Below are 16,600 nucleotides of genomic sequence, written 5' to 3' on the forward strand. Positions count from 1 at the left end.
TGGCTGCCGGTCGGGTGACCACCCCTTTTGGGGCAGCCACCCCCAGAGGTTGCAACCTAAACTTGACGTCGACCTCACCAACTTGGTATCCTCCCTTGCCAATGAGAGAAGGGGATTATGACTACTTACATTTTCTGGTTCTAGATCTAAACTGCAACCCTAGTCGTTAGATTCCCAATGTCATTCTATCGGTTGCACTGGATCTTCTTTTGTTGTCTGTTGGGTTCTTAAACGGATTCAAATGCTACCTTTCCTTCATATCCAAATCGCTAACACTAAAAAAACGAAGAAAAAACTTTATTTTATATCCTTAAAATACCACTCTTCAGTACTCTGTTCGCTCGTTTGAATCCAAACTTGTTAGTTGACATGGGTGATTCTGAGTTTAGAAGCTATGCGGTTCTTGTTCAAAGAGGCGCTAAAGACGCAGTGCAATTAATCCAACTAAGTGCTCTTATGCTGTCTTTTGGAAGTGGTCGAGGGTGGCGCATAAACCACCTCTGCCACATCTGTGGCCAAACACCTCAAAGGGTGGCTGCCCAATTGGCAGCCACAACTTTTCTTTTATTTTTTTAACCAAAAAATAATAATTGCTTTTTCTTTTTCTTTTTTTTAATCTTTTTAGTTTTATATATTTTATATTTTTAATATATTTATATTTATTTTTAATTAAGAGTGAGACGTGTTATTATTTTATTGGCCCTTGACGTGGCACTTAACAGAATCTGTCAAATATTTTAACGGAATTTGACCCTCGGAAGTAAATTGTTTTTTTGGCATACCTCAGGGACTTTTGAGTTCATTTTGATACCACATGGAGCGATTTGTAATTTAAGCCAACTACAATGACTAATTTTGCATTTATCCCTTTTTTTTTTTAAAGAAAGCCACCCCAAAGGTTGGGGGTGGCCGCAAACAACCCCCCTAGCAACCATGGGGAGGTTCAGCTATCCTTTGCATTTTACTTTCTCTCTTAAAAAAGAAAGTTTTTTTTTTATTATTATTATTTTGGTTTTTAAAAAAATGAAGGGTACCATAAGAAGATTGCCACCCAAACAAATGGTACCTTTTAATGAAGTGACTTAAATACAACATGTTGATACCAAATATTTCCAGTAGGCCCAAATAAAAGGCCCACTATGGTTTCAAGGCCATGACCTACTAAGCTGCGAAGCGCATACTTCTAAATGTATGTGTTATTGTGCCATCTTATGCTAAACTGATGATCAGAGAAGTATAATCACTCTCCAACAACCAATTCAAAGGATAATAAACTGAATCTCTCCTAAAAGGAGTCTAGATACACAATATTCTATCCATTTGAATCTCCCAGATTATCTTGAAGGATAATCTTCGGTTGAAACCACTCCTACACATCAAAGGAGTCGAGTGAAAGTCCCACAAGGACTTACCCACTCACTCACAACCTCTATAAAAGGAGGAGCCAACCAACGATAAAGACACGATGAACTCTATCCTTGACTATTCTCAATTATTATTGCTTATTATTTCCTTACTCTTACTTCATTCAAGTTCTCACTCAGGCATCAGAGATGGTACGACCGCCACACCCCCCACTTCGCGGTCTACCACAACTTATCCTTTTTCGCTCTTAGCAGGCAGGCTTTGGAATGAAGTTGCTACCAAGGTTGATAACTGTCTCAACAGTTAGCGCCATCTGTAGGAACGAGGATCATCTAGACGATCCAAAGTTCAAACAGGACAAAAGTCACGAATGGTAGCCACGAGATCTCAGGGCCAAACCGAAGATCCCAAGATGACCAACATTCCCCCTCCCCAGCCGGAAAACATCAATCAACACAACACTGGCATTCTTGAGACTGAAGAAATTCCAACTGCATCTCCCATCTTTAGACCGGCCGCACTTGCCAACCAGCAGGTGCCTAGAAACGTTAAAGTTCCAGAACGAGCACATATTGGAAACCTTGGAGTTACTGTAGAGGAGTTTCGAAAACCGGCACCAAGAGAGGGACTCGACAGATGTTGAACCATAGCCTGAAACATCCAACGGACCTAAGAAGCTGCCTACAACAACAAATGACGGCTCCATTGATTCGCGTATGGATGCTTTCCAAGCATAGTTCCAAGCCAAGCCGAACAGCCTAGCCTATCAACTAAATGGCTCCCACACTGGGGAGGGGGGGGGTAGTGATTTCTTAGAGACGGACCTGCCATTCACCAAGAAGGTAGCAAAGGCTGATCTGCCTGACAAGTTCAAATTACCACACATGGACTGCTACGATGGAAGCCAAGACTCGGCGGACCATCTTGAAACATACAAAGCTCACATGGCATTGTAGGCCTGTTCTGACATGATCTTTTGCCGAGCATTCCCCCTTAACCTCAACGGAGCCGCCAAATGCTGGTTCAACATCTGCAACCCAGGTCTATAGGGACCTTCACCGAATTCGGTAAGAACTTCCTCTCCCATTTCATTGGAAATCGCTGGCGACGCAAGTCGGCGGCATATCTGCTAACCGTGAAACAGGAATGCAATGAGTCGTTGAAAAGCTACATGGCGCGATTCAACCGAGAAAAGCTCACAATCAATGACCCAAACTCTGCATTAATGGGAGGAATATGGCCCCATCGTCCTTTCATGGCTGACATAAGCCACGATCCACTGAGGGATTTGGACGAGCTCATGGCGAGTGCTAAAAAATTCATCAACAGGGAATAAAAGGTAATGGCCTTCGCAGAGCAAGCTCAAACCGAAAAACCCCCAGAAAGAAGGAGGGGGAGCCGACGACCAGAGAGGGACGTGCGGTCTCACAGGGCGAACAACCGTTCAAAGAATATCCAGCACGTGCACCTTAAGTTATTTAGCTTTCCATGCATATCAAGATTTCTCTTGAGCGTTTTTGGTTTGTTCTCTTAAATTATTTAGCTTCCAAACAATAACTAATCATTGGCACCTATTTGCCACTACATGGATATTCGTGCAAATCTGTTTGTCCACAAAACCCACACTCACAGCCACTAAAAACAAGAACACAACATTTTGTACCTCTCATATCTGCGCAATAAGTAAATATGTTCATGGACATTTTATGAGATATGATTGATTTAATTATGCTTCAATTTATTACTGCTTATTTAATTATGCTTCAATTGACCTAAGCAAAAAGGTAACATCAAAGGGGAAGGCAAAATTTTGCATATCTGGCAACTACAGCCACAACAGTTAGCTCCACTACAGCAAAACTCCCGAAGATTTATAAAAGGAACCCATTAAAGCATTTGCGGAACAAGAAAAAAAGGAGAAGTCTACAGAAAGAAGGAAGGACAGCCGGTGGACCGGAAGGGAAGCACCAACCCGCAAGGCAGAAAATCGTTTCGCAGCATACCCTGCTCCTCAGTAGAGCAGAACCAGGTGAAGCACTATTTGCCTATCTAGCGTCTTCATCCACAACCATAAGCTCCGTTCTTACTAAAGAAGATCAGAAAGCACATCCAGTAAAAATGACGAACTAGTCATCCGCTAAGGATGCCGAACAACCATTAACTCCAGGCAGACCATTCAACGGTCCCACAGTCTCTCTCTCCATCCTTAGAAAGAAAAGGAAGCACACCAATGTGTCAAAGGAAACTATACAAACAAGAAACCAGGCAATGATGATGAGCCAACATCCCGCCTGGGTTGGTAAAGGTATACCCCGTGTTTACAAAACGGTACTAACTAGTTAAAACGGTGTCGGGTAGCCATCAACAAATTAAACGCCTCCGTTCAAACAACAGAAACTAAAAAAGGTGAACATCTCGCCTGGGTTGGTAGGCGTATGTATCATTTGCTACAAAACGATACTTACCTATGCAGCTAGTTAAAACAGTGTCCTAGTAGCCTACATATTTCTCCATATACACCGGTTTCACAATGTTTGGACTCTCATGTTAAAATTGAGAGGCCCTCTCTCCAGACTCTCCTACACACAAAAAGAGATGCCCTAACTTTCAAACTCAAAGGGGGGCAAATACAAAGATTTGCAAGAAAAGAAATATACTAATCTCCACATAGGCCAGCAAGGGTACACTCTGGCAAATGGTACTCCCTTGCGGAAGAGCCGTAAAAGTCCTACTTACCAAAATACAAACATACATACATACATACATACATGCATACATCCGATCATGAATCTATTCATGCATGCATCCACTCATACATGCATCCGCTCATACATGCATCCATACGTTTACCTACGGACACATGCTTTAAACCTCATACAACTCAAACAGTGCACGAGTATGCATACATACAAAATCTCCATCTTCGGATTAATGCAGAATTTTCCTGACTTTGGCAGAGCATGCTCGGTTCAAATTCAAAGAAATATATACAAGATTTGCAAAAACAAAGGTAACATTTCGAATGTGGATAAAAGAAACTTTAATCCCATTAGGCCACGACTATGACCTAAGGGAATGGCGGGGTACTGCTGATACCAAATATTTTCAACAAGCCCAAATAAAAGGCCTACTATGGTTTGAAGGCCACGACCCAATAAGCTCTCAAGCACATGCTTCCAAATGTATGTGTTTGTAACGACCCCGATGGGCAAGTGAATTAACTAGTAACTAATCCCATGGTTCGTCTCCCAGCCCTATTCCTCACGGGACAAGACTCAGGGATTTCAACCTCTCATAGACGAGAGACCTCAGCGGAAGACTTTATAAACTATAGGAATAAAGAGCATTACATACACAACCACACATTTATACACCAGAGTAAACAAAATATCTGATAATATAAAGATAATCATCAAATGTACCAATCATCAGACCATCATCAAATAAGGTTATAACTCATAACATAATTGTCTTAACAAAAGATCAACAGATCAAATCCTAAGTTTAAGTAAGGTTAATGAGATAAGAATCTCCATCATATTTGCTCTAGTGGTTCCTTCGTCATCCACATGGACTTTAACGAAACAGAGTCCATATCCTCAAAAATGACTTGAATTAGGTCCTGCACGATCACCCACGTTTGCTCTAAATGCATCTTCGTCTAAGCTAGCTAAATCGCGCAATTATTCGTAATGGAGGGGGGAAAACATAAAATAAAGGGGTAAATCTAAAGACTTAGTGAATGTTAACGCATATAATGCCCATGCCAGTTTTTGTAATGAACTCTAATTTTTATAAAGTATGCAACAGTTCCATCATGACAATTTTCTGTAGGTGTGATATAGATATATGATATATGCATATGATATAGAGTAACAGTCATAGTTCAACAGTATGGTCTACCAGAAATATTACCCCTTCTTAGCAGGGTTGGCGCTGTCCCGAGTGACCTATAATGCAATGTCAGTGCCCCGACCATTGTACACTACCATACATAACACTAGCGGCACGACCGAGTCCGACCTTGGGTGGCCCACACTGCAATGATGTATGTCCTATAGTGACTGCCCATTAAGGCTACGCCACTCATGAAACAACCTTTAGATCCAAGGCACATATAACACACTCACATTTGACCATAAAGTTAACATGTATAGTAAGCACATGGCTATTATACCCCATGTATCGGTGTACCATATTATATGATGCAATTTATCTTGTCTATATTTTACATGCATGCTTTTACAAGTCTCACTTTGTTAACATATTCAGTACAACGTTTTTTTCTCAAAAATGCTAGAGTTCATGTGCTACAAGTGAAAATCGTGAGAGTTGCAAATATGCATGTTTTCGTACCACAAAATAGTCGTGCAGTCATGGAAAATAACAACGAGCATTATGTGAGTTAAAACTCACATGGGTCGTACAAATTCTCTGAATATTCCTCCAAACGGTTCGGATTCTCAAAATCTGTGGAAAACCTTCTATTAGTCCTAATTCCACTAAAACAACCCTAGAATGCTTCAGACTGTACGTCCGGGCTAGAGACCGTACGTCCACTTTGAAGGATTTCAGGTAGAACCTCATTTTGTCCATTCGTCCACCTATCACCCCAAATTGATTTCTAAGGCTACCAAAAGGCTTTCTAAGACTACGTATCTCAAAATAACATCTCCATACAATACAAAACACGTTCGATCATAATGAAATGCTAAACTCAACTTTAATCAAGATCAAAGGCATAACCTAGCTTTAAGTTAGAAACCAACAACTAAGCTAATCATGTAAAAGAGTAACAACAACCTAGCAACAAGTATGGCTTAGAAAGTTATCTCCTTGAAGCCAAGCCTCAAGAATCACTCCTCCTTCTCCACGAAACACACAAGACTCACAAGAACACACTCAGAAGAGGATTTTCGCAGAGCCTGGAGCGTAAATGGGCATGTGAAATGTTGAGGGTAGGGGGTATTTATAGCAGAGGGCGCTACCAACTTCTTTGAAAAGTAGCGGACGTCTGGGTACTATTGGGGCGTACGTCTGGTACTATTTATACAGCGATCCAAAGGCTGTAGTGTATGTCCAAGTATTTTCCAATTGGTCTTCCAAAAGTAGCATACGTCCGTGTGATCCCCAACGTACGTCCATGTACTATTGCAAGTGTACGTACGGTGGTCCCCCCGCGTACGTCCTCTACTTCAAACAAGAGCGTACGTTCAACAACCCTAGCGTACGTCGGGTCCGAAAGTCCAAATCCCAAAAATGCCCCTCTAGTGATCCTTAGTGACCTAAAACTCAAATTAACCCTCTAACTAAGGTACCTAAGCTTCTTTAATTTATTTGGGTCACTACAGTGTTATCGCTTGGTCCGCCCCCAAATCATGTAATTATGTGCCATCTTATGATAACCCGATAATCAGGGAAGTATAATCACTCTCCAACAACCAAATCAAAGGATAACAAACTAAATCTCTCCAAAAAGGAGTCTAGATACACAATATTCTATCCATTTGAATCTCCCAGATTATCTTGAAGGATGATCTTCGGTTGAAACCACTCCCACATATCAAGGGAGTCGAGTGAGAGTCCCACAAGGACTCACCCACTCACTCACAGCCTCTATAAAAGGAGGAGCCAACAAACGAGAAAGACACGGTGAACTCTATCCTTGACTATTCTCAATTATTATTGCTTATTATTTCCTTACTCTTACTTCATTCAAGTTCTCACTCAGGCGACAGAGGCGGTACGACTGTCACACCCCCCACTTCGCAGTCTACCATAACTGATCATTTTTCATTCTTAGCAGGCAAACTTTGAAATCGAGTTACTACCAAGGTTGACAACTGTTTCAACACAACAAAATGATAATTTAATAGAAAAATGTTACCGCTGTCAGTTTCTGAATTTTTTATTAAAAATTACTCTTAGAGCATTCTAGGTAATCTTACAAAATTAGGTTTATTTATTTATTCTTTTTGCTATTTTGGTAAGCCAAATTGCTAAAAATCACCAAAAAATTCCCTACTAGCCTAGCCTCAGCAAAATAGTGATTTTGGTTTGGTGAGTGAACAATACTCACTATCTTTAGTGAATACTGTTCACTCACCAAATGAATAAAAAATAATAAAAAAAATTTCTCTCACTCCTCAATCTTTGAAAAAAGTTAGGAAAAAAAAAATCTTTGAAAAAAATATTTAAATAGAATAGTGAAAGTTAATAGTTAAAATGACGAGGTTGCTGAGTGTGCTTTAAAAAAGTTTATAGTTAAAGTAAAATAAAAAAATATACTTTGGACAAAGTTTCCCTCCAAACTAGGTTGGAGGAATTTCCTTCAACCTACTCTATAATAATGACATGTGTCCATTTTTTAGATGCACATGAGTTTTTAATAAAATTTATTCAAACTTTATCCTTACTATTAAAACAACATGTGTATCTCACATATTAAGGGATACATGTCACTTTTATAGACTATATTGAAGGAAATTCCTCCAACCCAGTTTGGAGGTTGTCCATATACTTTTAGCTCTTTTGATGAGTAAAATTTGATGAAACTTTAGAGTACTCACAATGGAGGAGTCAAATTGTACTTTTATCTAAAATGGCTAATCAGATTTGTAAAAAACACACCACATTGGATTAGCCAAAAAAAAATATAAAATTGATATTTTATTTTATTAGTCAAAAAAAATGCTACATGTAGCAGCACTATTCACTGGAGCCATTTTATTTCTCTCTCCACATCTCTATTTTCCCGAAATTTTCTCCCACTATTTTTCTTCCACATCTCTTTTTTTCCAAAATTTTCTCTTACTATTTCTCTCTCCCCATCTCTTGTTTTTCAAAAAGTTAAAAAATAAGATCTTTAGGAAAAATACAATCCTTTAAAAAAAATTTTTAAAAAATATTTAAATGATATAGATAAAAATATAGCTAATCGGATGTAGGAGGCATTTAAAAATTCATTAGCTAAACTAGATAAAGTGAGTTTTGATGAGTCATTTTGCATAAAAATTTGACTACTCTATTATAAGTGTTTTTCCTAAAGATCTTATTTTTCAACTTTTGGGAAAAAAAGAGATGTGGAAGAGAAATAGTTGGAGAAAATTTCGGGAAAAGAGAGATGTGGAAAAAGAAATAAACTGGCTCCAGTGAATAGTGCCTTATTTTTGGCTAATCGACTAAAATATCCATTTTTCTTTTTTTTCTTTTTTTTGCTAATCCAACGTAAATTTTTTTTACAAAAGTTAATTAGCCATTTTAAATAAAAGTATCATTTGGCTCCTCCATTGTGAGGGCTCTTAATAGGCCTTTTTAGTTAAAAGTCTAAATAATATTTAGCCCGTTTGGGAGTGCGTTTTTAAACCAAATCGCAATTTTTTAGTGTTTGAGATTGCGATCTTAAAAACGCAAATTTTAAAATTGTGAAAAAATTTTGTGCGATTTTAACATGTTTTACCAAATGTCAGTGCAATTTTTAAAAATAACAATTTCAAGAACGCAATTTTTAAAATCCCACTTATTAAAATCGTACTCCCAAGCGGATTCTTAGCCCAAATTAAAAAAAAATTAAAAAAAAAAATTGCCAAATGGGGGAATGGATTACTAAAAACTGAATCGAAGCACCCGAAACGACTCAAGCTCCACGTCCCCGGCAGCAATTTGTGAGCTCCAGCCTCCAGTCCTGGTAAATCTCGGCAAAAACCCAGACCAACCAAAATACTGTACCAAATTTTGAGCTTTCCCCATTTCTTCCAAGCGATTAATGTATTGAATTCCATCCCAATAGATTCAAAACTTATCCTTCAGTTTGAGCAAAGACATGGATCCCGATGCTGCGCGAACGGCGAGGGAGTCACTGGACCTGGCGTTCCACATGTCGAACGTTCTGGACACGGGGCTCGATCGCCACACCCTCTCTGTCCTCATCGCTCTCTGTGATCTGGGTCTCAACCCTGAGGCTCTCGCCGCTGTTGTCAAAGAACTCCGCACATCTAGAGAGCTGCAGACCACTTCTTCGCCCCCTACGTCTACTGCTCCGTCTTCTCTTTCCTGAAACAGGTTCGTTCGTCGTATTTATGATAGGGGCAATGTTGATTGTGAGCATACCTGATGTCAATTCGAAAGTGAAATGGTTAGGGTTTTACGTGTTTGTGTGTTGTGGGTGTGTGTACTCTAACTGTTTGTTAAAATTCCTAGGCGAACAAGTAATTCAAACTGTCATGTAATGTGCATAATTGCCTTGTATGTGCTTCGTTTTCTTAGCTGAATCAATCTCTAGATTTTTCAATGAGCTCTTCCTTCTTAGAAGAACTCAAATTTGGTAATTCAAAAATGATAAACGAATGCGAAGAAACGTTTCCTTTTCCGTGCCTGGTTTTCCTTTTTATTGTTATACAACCTATGAATAGAGCCAACTCTTTGATTATAGGAGATTACATAACGAAAAAACAACTAAGGAAATCTGAGGCCAATGCTTTGTTTAGGGATACATTTATTTAAGGGTAATTGCTGTTAAACCAAATAACAAGGGAATTCGCTAAGGAGGATTTTGAGGGTGACAAGTACCCTTTCCATGCATGGCTGTCTTTCCATTCATGGACTGATATATGGCAACAAATGGGCTGAATTTCTGGAATGTGCTGGGCATCCATGAATGCTCGTATGATTCCATCCCCCTTAAGCTCAACCTTGTTCTCATCGTAGGAAATTTGGAAGAGTAATGCTACATACCATCCTTTTATCCTCTCAAAGTTGATGTGATATTTAAAGTCACCATTGAATCAAAATTCAATAGTAATCCATCCTAAATTTAATGGTGATTTTAAAATTCACATCAACTTTAGAGGATAAAAGGATGATATATATCATTACTCAATTCAGAAACCTAGTCTTCAAGGAGTTCACACCTTCCCAGGTGGCGTATTCCATAGGCATGTTAGACCATCGTATCAGTAGCTATTCAGTTCCATGTCCTCTTGTTCTCTTGACTTGCATGCTTGCAATGACCACTTTATCGGTAGCTGTTCAGTTCCAAGTCCTCTTGTTCTCTTGACTTGCATGCTTGCAATGCTCCTTCATCCTTGTACTTGGATATTTTTTTGACCCAATACATTTCTTAAGACATGAGACATGAAAAACAGGACGCATGTTAGATTGACCAGGTAGTTCTTATCGGTACGCAACCTTGCCAACCCGCTCAAATATGCGGTAAGGGCCACAGAATGGTAGGGCCAACTTCATTGCCTTCTAAACTGCAATGGAACTCTATTTGTATGGTTGGAGCCAAGGGTGAACTATATTGCCTACCTCAAATATAAATTAAGGCTTCATTTGCTTCAGCATAAAATATTTTTTCAAAATTATTTTCTATATTTTTCAATGTTTGCTGCTGCTGAAAATAATAGTAAAACTGAAAATATTTTTCCGTTTGACCAAAAAAACTTCTTCAGTTTCGGAAAATGTTTTCAGTTTTTTGATTTAGTAAATTATTTGTTGAGTTTGAGTTTTTACTTCTCAAACTACTGGACCACCGCCAAACTGTGTCGGACCATTTTTCGCTGTCGCTCATTTTCTATACAAGCTAAAAGTTGAAAAATGATTTCGTTGAAAAATATTTTCAGCAAAAAACATTTTACATCGAAATAAATGAAGCTTATGAATGGTGTTGGTCCACTTGTCCCTTTATACTATTTTGAGGCTGGTTAGGTTCTGTTATCCCAAGTGGACGATCTCATTCCACTGATTTTTGTTTTCAACTGCTTCAAATGGCACCAATTTGGTGGATGTGTGGTAGGTGATGTTGTATTTTGCTCGTGGTAGCCAATTTACCCATTGTTTAGGTTGACCACTTTTGACTACCCATTCATTTTTGGATGGTATCCAGAACTAGGGTTCAGCTTGTTCCTCTAAGTATTCTTGCCAAAATTTGCTTGTTTCTATTGGAAACAATAGACTTTGGTACAGGATGGAGCTTGACAATATGCTTGACAAAGGCCTTGGGCCGATATGATGGCTGTATACGGACATTTGAGGGCCACATTATGAGCATAATTGAATAGTCGATCCACTATGACCATTGTGTCATTCTTGCCGAAGGATTGGGCAGGCTATTGATGAAATCCATAGTGATATCCACCCAAATTTGTTCTGGAATAGGTAGCAGTTATAACAACCTAAATGGTTCCATGATATTGTGTATATCTATTGTCAAACTTCAGTTCTGACATTTATTTGGAAGACAGTTTTGGTTAGAATCCTCACTGTTACTAATCTTAGAAGGCAGGTTTTCACTCTTGTAAATTGGTGTTGCCTACACAAAAACAATGAGGAGACTATTAATCACCTTCTCATTCTTTGGTTCTTAGTTTATTCAGACTTTCTTGGGCTATCTATGCCTAGCAATAGCTGCCTCATTGTTGAAAAATACTAGGGCGGGGACATCTCAAAGAGGTCATGTGAACAGTTATTCATGCTTTCTTAATGTGGACCATATGGAGAGAAAGGAATTGGCTTCTCTTTGAGGACTATGAGATCAATGTGTTATGTTTAAAATCATCTTTTTAAAAATCTCTTTTGAATTGGGCTGTAGTCTATGCTCCTAAATCCCTCTTAGCAAATATTTTATATCTGTTTAACTTTTTAGATTGTTAACTTTCTTGTACAAGGCTTGCCTTTTTCTTTCAATAAAATAATTATTCATAAAAAATAAAAATAAAAATAAATTCACTTCTGCAATGAACCTTTGGATGTTTTAGGTCGCATGCTAGGCCAAAAGAATAATTCGTCAATCTACTCAACGATTTTCATATAACCAACCCGAATGACCAGTTTTTCAGCTGGAGTGGAATCCTTCTAGTATGACTGGTTTCCACCTTGATTCTGGTCCAGTAGCAATTCTTGGTACAGCAAATACTCACCATCAACTACGTAATTTTTGGCGAGAAAATTGGAATTATTTAGCCTTGCCGATTTAATCTTTCACCTATTATGCTGCTTCAAATTTTCCTTCAGCTCCTCCATCTACTTGAAATGGATGTAGGAGATGGTTGCCAAGGAAGGTGATTTCTGTTTGCGAGCAAGAGTATTAGGCACCTTTTTTTTAATTTTTTTAATAAGAGTATTAGGCACCTTATTTTCAAGCTCACTTGTCTATGTGATGATATAGCCATATTTGTTGACATGGAATGGTTGCATGGGTCTCCAAAAAGTGTTTCAGGCTTTGACTATCCATCTAAATGACGAAATATCGCTCCCACAAAGTTCGGCTGCTATACGCAACCTAAGTACACAAAAAATATATGAAAAAGACAACCAAAAAGTCAAGAGAGAGAAAAGAGAGCATAAAAATCTACAAAGTTAGATATTGAGAATGGCGTTATAAAGCTGTAGATCTAAAGTTCATCGTATTCACGAGTTCTAGCCGTCCAACTCCGGAGAAATGTGATGGGAGATGATGCATGAATGGTCTTGTGTGAAGGGCATAGAGCTATATGTGGCAATTACTCCACAGGTAAAGGCAGTGAGTTGAATAAGGGCCCATTTGGGAATGCAATTTCAATAAGTTCGATTTTAAAAATTGTGTTTTTAAAATTTCTACTTTTTTAAAATCGCACAATTGTTTGGTAAAACATGCTAAAAATTACTTTTTTTTATCAATTGAGTGTTTTGATAACATTAGCATATAATTGCGGTTTCAAGGCCAAATTACCAATAAGGATCCGTCAATGTTCATAGCGTAGTGCACAATAATCGAAAATCAACTTTGAAAAAAAGAAAAAAGACAATTTTTATTCATAAAACATCTTCAAACGATTCAAACTACAAAAGCGCATGTACAACAAATAGTGAAAACACAAAACCACAAAAAATATACAACAGACAATGAAAACACAAAACCACAAAAAACAACATCTACATAAACACCAAATGGTGGAGAGGTTTACAAAAGCAAAAGAGTTCTATATGATGAGATACTTACCTGATGGAGGGGCAAAGAGAGGATGAACAACAGCTACACAAGAAACAGCAAAGGGGCGGAAAGATAATGAAGGGGCGGAGAGAGGAGGAAGAAAAAGAAGAGAAATGAAGGGTTTTAATATATTTTAGGTGAGTATTCTTATAATTTTTTTCATTCCCGCTCAAAAATAGGCAAATATTGCGCCAAATTTTTATTTAAGCGAAATCGTGATTTTTGTTTAAATTCGCACTTTTTTCAAATAAGCATCCTCTGGTCAGCTTATCGAAATCGCGAATTTTTCTACGATTTTAAATTTTGTGTTTTTAAAATCGCAATCACAAACACTCTAAAATTGCAATTTGGTTTAAAAACGCAAATTATTTCTCTGAAATTACACTTCCAAACAGGCACCAAGGCACTAAGCAAGTCAGAGGTGTACTGCCACCTTGAAAGGAGTTTGAGGGTTTAGTGGTTTTTCTTGAGATGATCTCAATCTTCATTTTCTCCAACCATCTTCTTCCTTCCTCTTTCTTCTTTGGATTGAATAGCCTCTTTTAATCGCAATAGGAAAGAGAAAGTTTGAAAATATTTAATTTCCAGAGACGTTGTAGAAAGGGTAAAAGAATAGAAAAAAAGGTGTCATTGTAATTTGGGAAGGTGGAGTTGGTGATCCATTATAATCATGAAAGAAGATCAAATAATTATTATAATGTGGCGACTTTTGGAGAGAGATTGCAAAGAACCATACTTCATACAAAGATGCTCTGCCTGTGCATATATAGATGTTATGCTCAAGTCTTCAAGAGGCAACCAATAAGTTGGGACCACGCCTAATAAAACGAATATCACTATTTCGAATTCCCCTCTCTCCTTCTTGTATGGACATGTCAAAAGAAAAAAAAATGTTGTTATAACTTTTTTTTTTAAAAAAAAAAAAAATTCCATCACTTTATCTGTCAAAGTCAATTACAGCAACTCTCTGGATTCACAACTGTTTAGGGATGACCAATATTAAACAAAAAGAACAAAGAAGATGAGTTTTATTTCTTAAAGGAATTAGTGAATTACATTGCAGCACTTAAATATGTTTCAGATAAGGAAGAGTTGTGGTTTGGATATGGTTTAAGGTGTGTTAATGAGATTATTATACAGAAGATTTAAGTCATTAACTTTGTAACTTATAAACTATAGTTCGTAGTCGGTAATGCAGTTGGGCATTCTATTTGATAAGACTGTTGGGGAGTGGGCAACCTCACAACCTGGAATCATTACTAGAACTGCAAGCCCGCTAAGTTTCAAGGCCCAACTCCATGTCCGACTCCTTGGAACCAATCATCAATCGGGACCGAGTCCAGTTAGTAGTTCTGATCATAACAAAAGGTTTAATCAACGGCTCATTCCACGGGGTCCTGTCAGACTGATAAAACTCGCATTAAAAGAATATCTTCACGTCATACCTCACATTTGATTGGCACAGAATACGAACACTGCCTCTTTGACAAGCAATAGTACCCGGATAAGACCAACATCCCATCAATTCTTGTGGATCGAGTATGAGGCCCTTCTAGTGATCAGAACCCAATATCAACTTGTAACGCCCCCTAAAATTGAACCAATTAATTCAATCCATCTTGGAAGGGTTACGGATAATACCTTTAGACCAGTTAACAAGTAATCGGCTTATGGTAGGGGTGAAAAAACGGTTAATGTTAGCGGTTAATAACCCTGATAATCGCTAATCGCTTTTTAAAAGAAAAAATTAAAAAAAAAAACAAAAAACAAAAACAAAATTACGTCGTTTCTATGGTAATACAATAATACCTTACTACATACGACATCATTTCTAGATTTTTATACATTTTTTAGCAGTTTCTTCAACACCTAAAACCATTAATCGTAACCGCCAGCGGTTAACAATTTTTCCTAGCCGCCCTCAAAAGCGATTAGCAGTTAGTGTGGTTAGCAGTTTTTTCTAAACTCAAGCTAAAGCAAGCCTTACACCTAAGTATGTCCAAAACATATTTTCTGTCTAACTGTTAAACGTTCGGAAAGAGGCGCAAATGTTTGGCCACAACCTCTCTGCCTAAATGTTCGATGTTGGGCAGAAAACCCATTTCGAACCAAAAAGCCATTAAACCACCTCTAAGCAAGTTCTAAGTCCTTACCATGATCTTTATCAGAATCCAAACCCAAAATAAGGTCTCTATGCAAAAGAAACTACATCTAATATCATCAAAATGCTAACCCAAACATAAACCAAGACTAAGGCCAATAACATAATTAGAAGCTCAAAACTACCAACTAAGCTAACTATGAAAAACACTTAAATAGCATAACAACTAAGTAAAGAACAAGTTAGGCTTAGAAGATTACCTCCTTAAAGCAAAACCTCCAAGAGATCTCTCATTCTCCTTCAAGAGCTCTCACATACTCTCAAACAGAGGTTCCACAGGGCAACAGAGACAGAATGAGGCTTAAGGGCCGAGTGGGGTGGGGTATTTATAAGGCTGAAAAAGTTGTGGATGATGTTGTGACAGTTCAACAGGTCACTAAACGTTCGGTACTATTACATAGTGGTTCGAATGTTTGGTCATTAGCTAGTGGTTCAGTGTGCTTTCTGTCGAACGTTCGATGTACTTTCTGTCGAACGTTCGGTGTAGTTTATGTCAAAGGTTTGGGTGGTCTCTCTGTCAAACGTTTGGGTGGTCTTTCTGCCTAACATTTGGTACTTCCCAGTGAACGTTCACAATTGATTTTTTTAGCGGTTTGACTGACTGCGCAATGTTTAGTAAAATAGACATAACTTTTGCTGCAGGTCTCGGAATTGCGCCTGCGACCCCATTCCAAAAAGCTCTTTCCGAAACAAACGTCATTGTATCTATTCCAATATTTTTGAGTGTCTTCTTGGGATTCAAAAATCTAATATTTTCCTCTTAAGATAATGTTTCCAATGCTTTCTTGCCCTTTAGGAGTTATTCATTAACCTTCACACTGTAATTGATCTCATACTTATTATCATAATCATTCATTTGGTTATCATGTATTTACAAAAAGGGCAAAAGATAAGGATGAGCTGATTCTTCATTATTGCAAGCATCGAACATTTGGAACCTCTATTGAACGTTCGGTTGAACAATAAAATCTTTAAAAAGTCCAAGGTCTTAAACTTTACCAAATGAGAACCAACCCTAGCATCCTTAAATCATAATTAGAGTATACTTAATCCTAATTTATTTTTGGGGTATTACACTGCTTATATGGATAAAAGCTTATATA

The 16,600-nt window shown here is 38.0% G+C and overlaps 1 protein-coding gene across 1 annotated transcript; it reads left to right on the forward strand.

The window, feature by feature from the left end:
• The first annotated feature begins 8,968 nt into the window (after window positions 1–8,968).
• LOC132161690 (mitotic-spindle organizing protein 1B) lies at window positions 8,969–9,733 on the forward strand. The gene is made up of 2 exons (XM_059571866.2): window positions 8,969–9,052; window positions 9,155–9,733. The coding sequence occupies exon 2, from the start codon at window positions 9,188–9,190 to the stop codon at window positions 9,419–9,421; it is 234 nt and encodes a 77-aa protein (XP_059427849.1). The 5' UTR covers window positions 8,969–9,052; window positions 9,155–9,187; the 3' UTR covers window positions 9,422–9,733.
• The last annotated feature ends 6,867 nt before the right edge of the window (window positions 9,734–16,600 follow it).

Source organism: Corylus avellana, chromosome 10, assembly GCF_965113065.1.
Source record: "Corylus avellana chromosome 10, dhCorAvel1.hap1.2, whole genome shotgun sequence".
NCBI lineage: Eukaryota > Viridiplantae > Streptophyta > Magnoliopsida > Fagales > Betulaceae > Corylus > Corylus avellana.

Coding starts and splice junctions, on each gene's coding strand:
- LOC132161690 (XM_059571866.2), top strand. CDS start 9,188: ATGGATCCCGATGCTGCGCGAACGGCGAGGGAGTCACTGGACCTGGCG.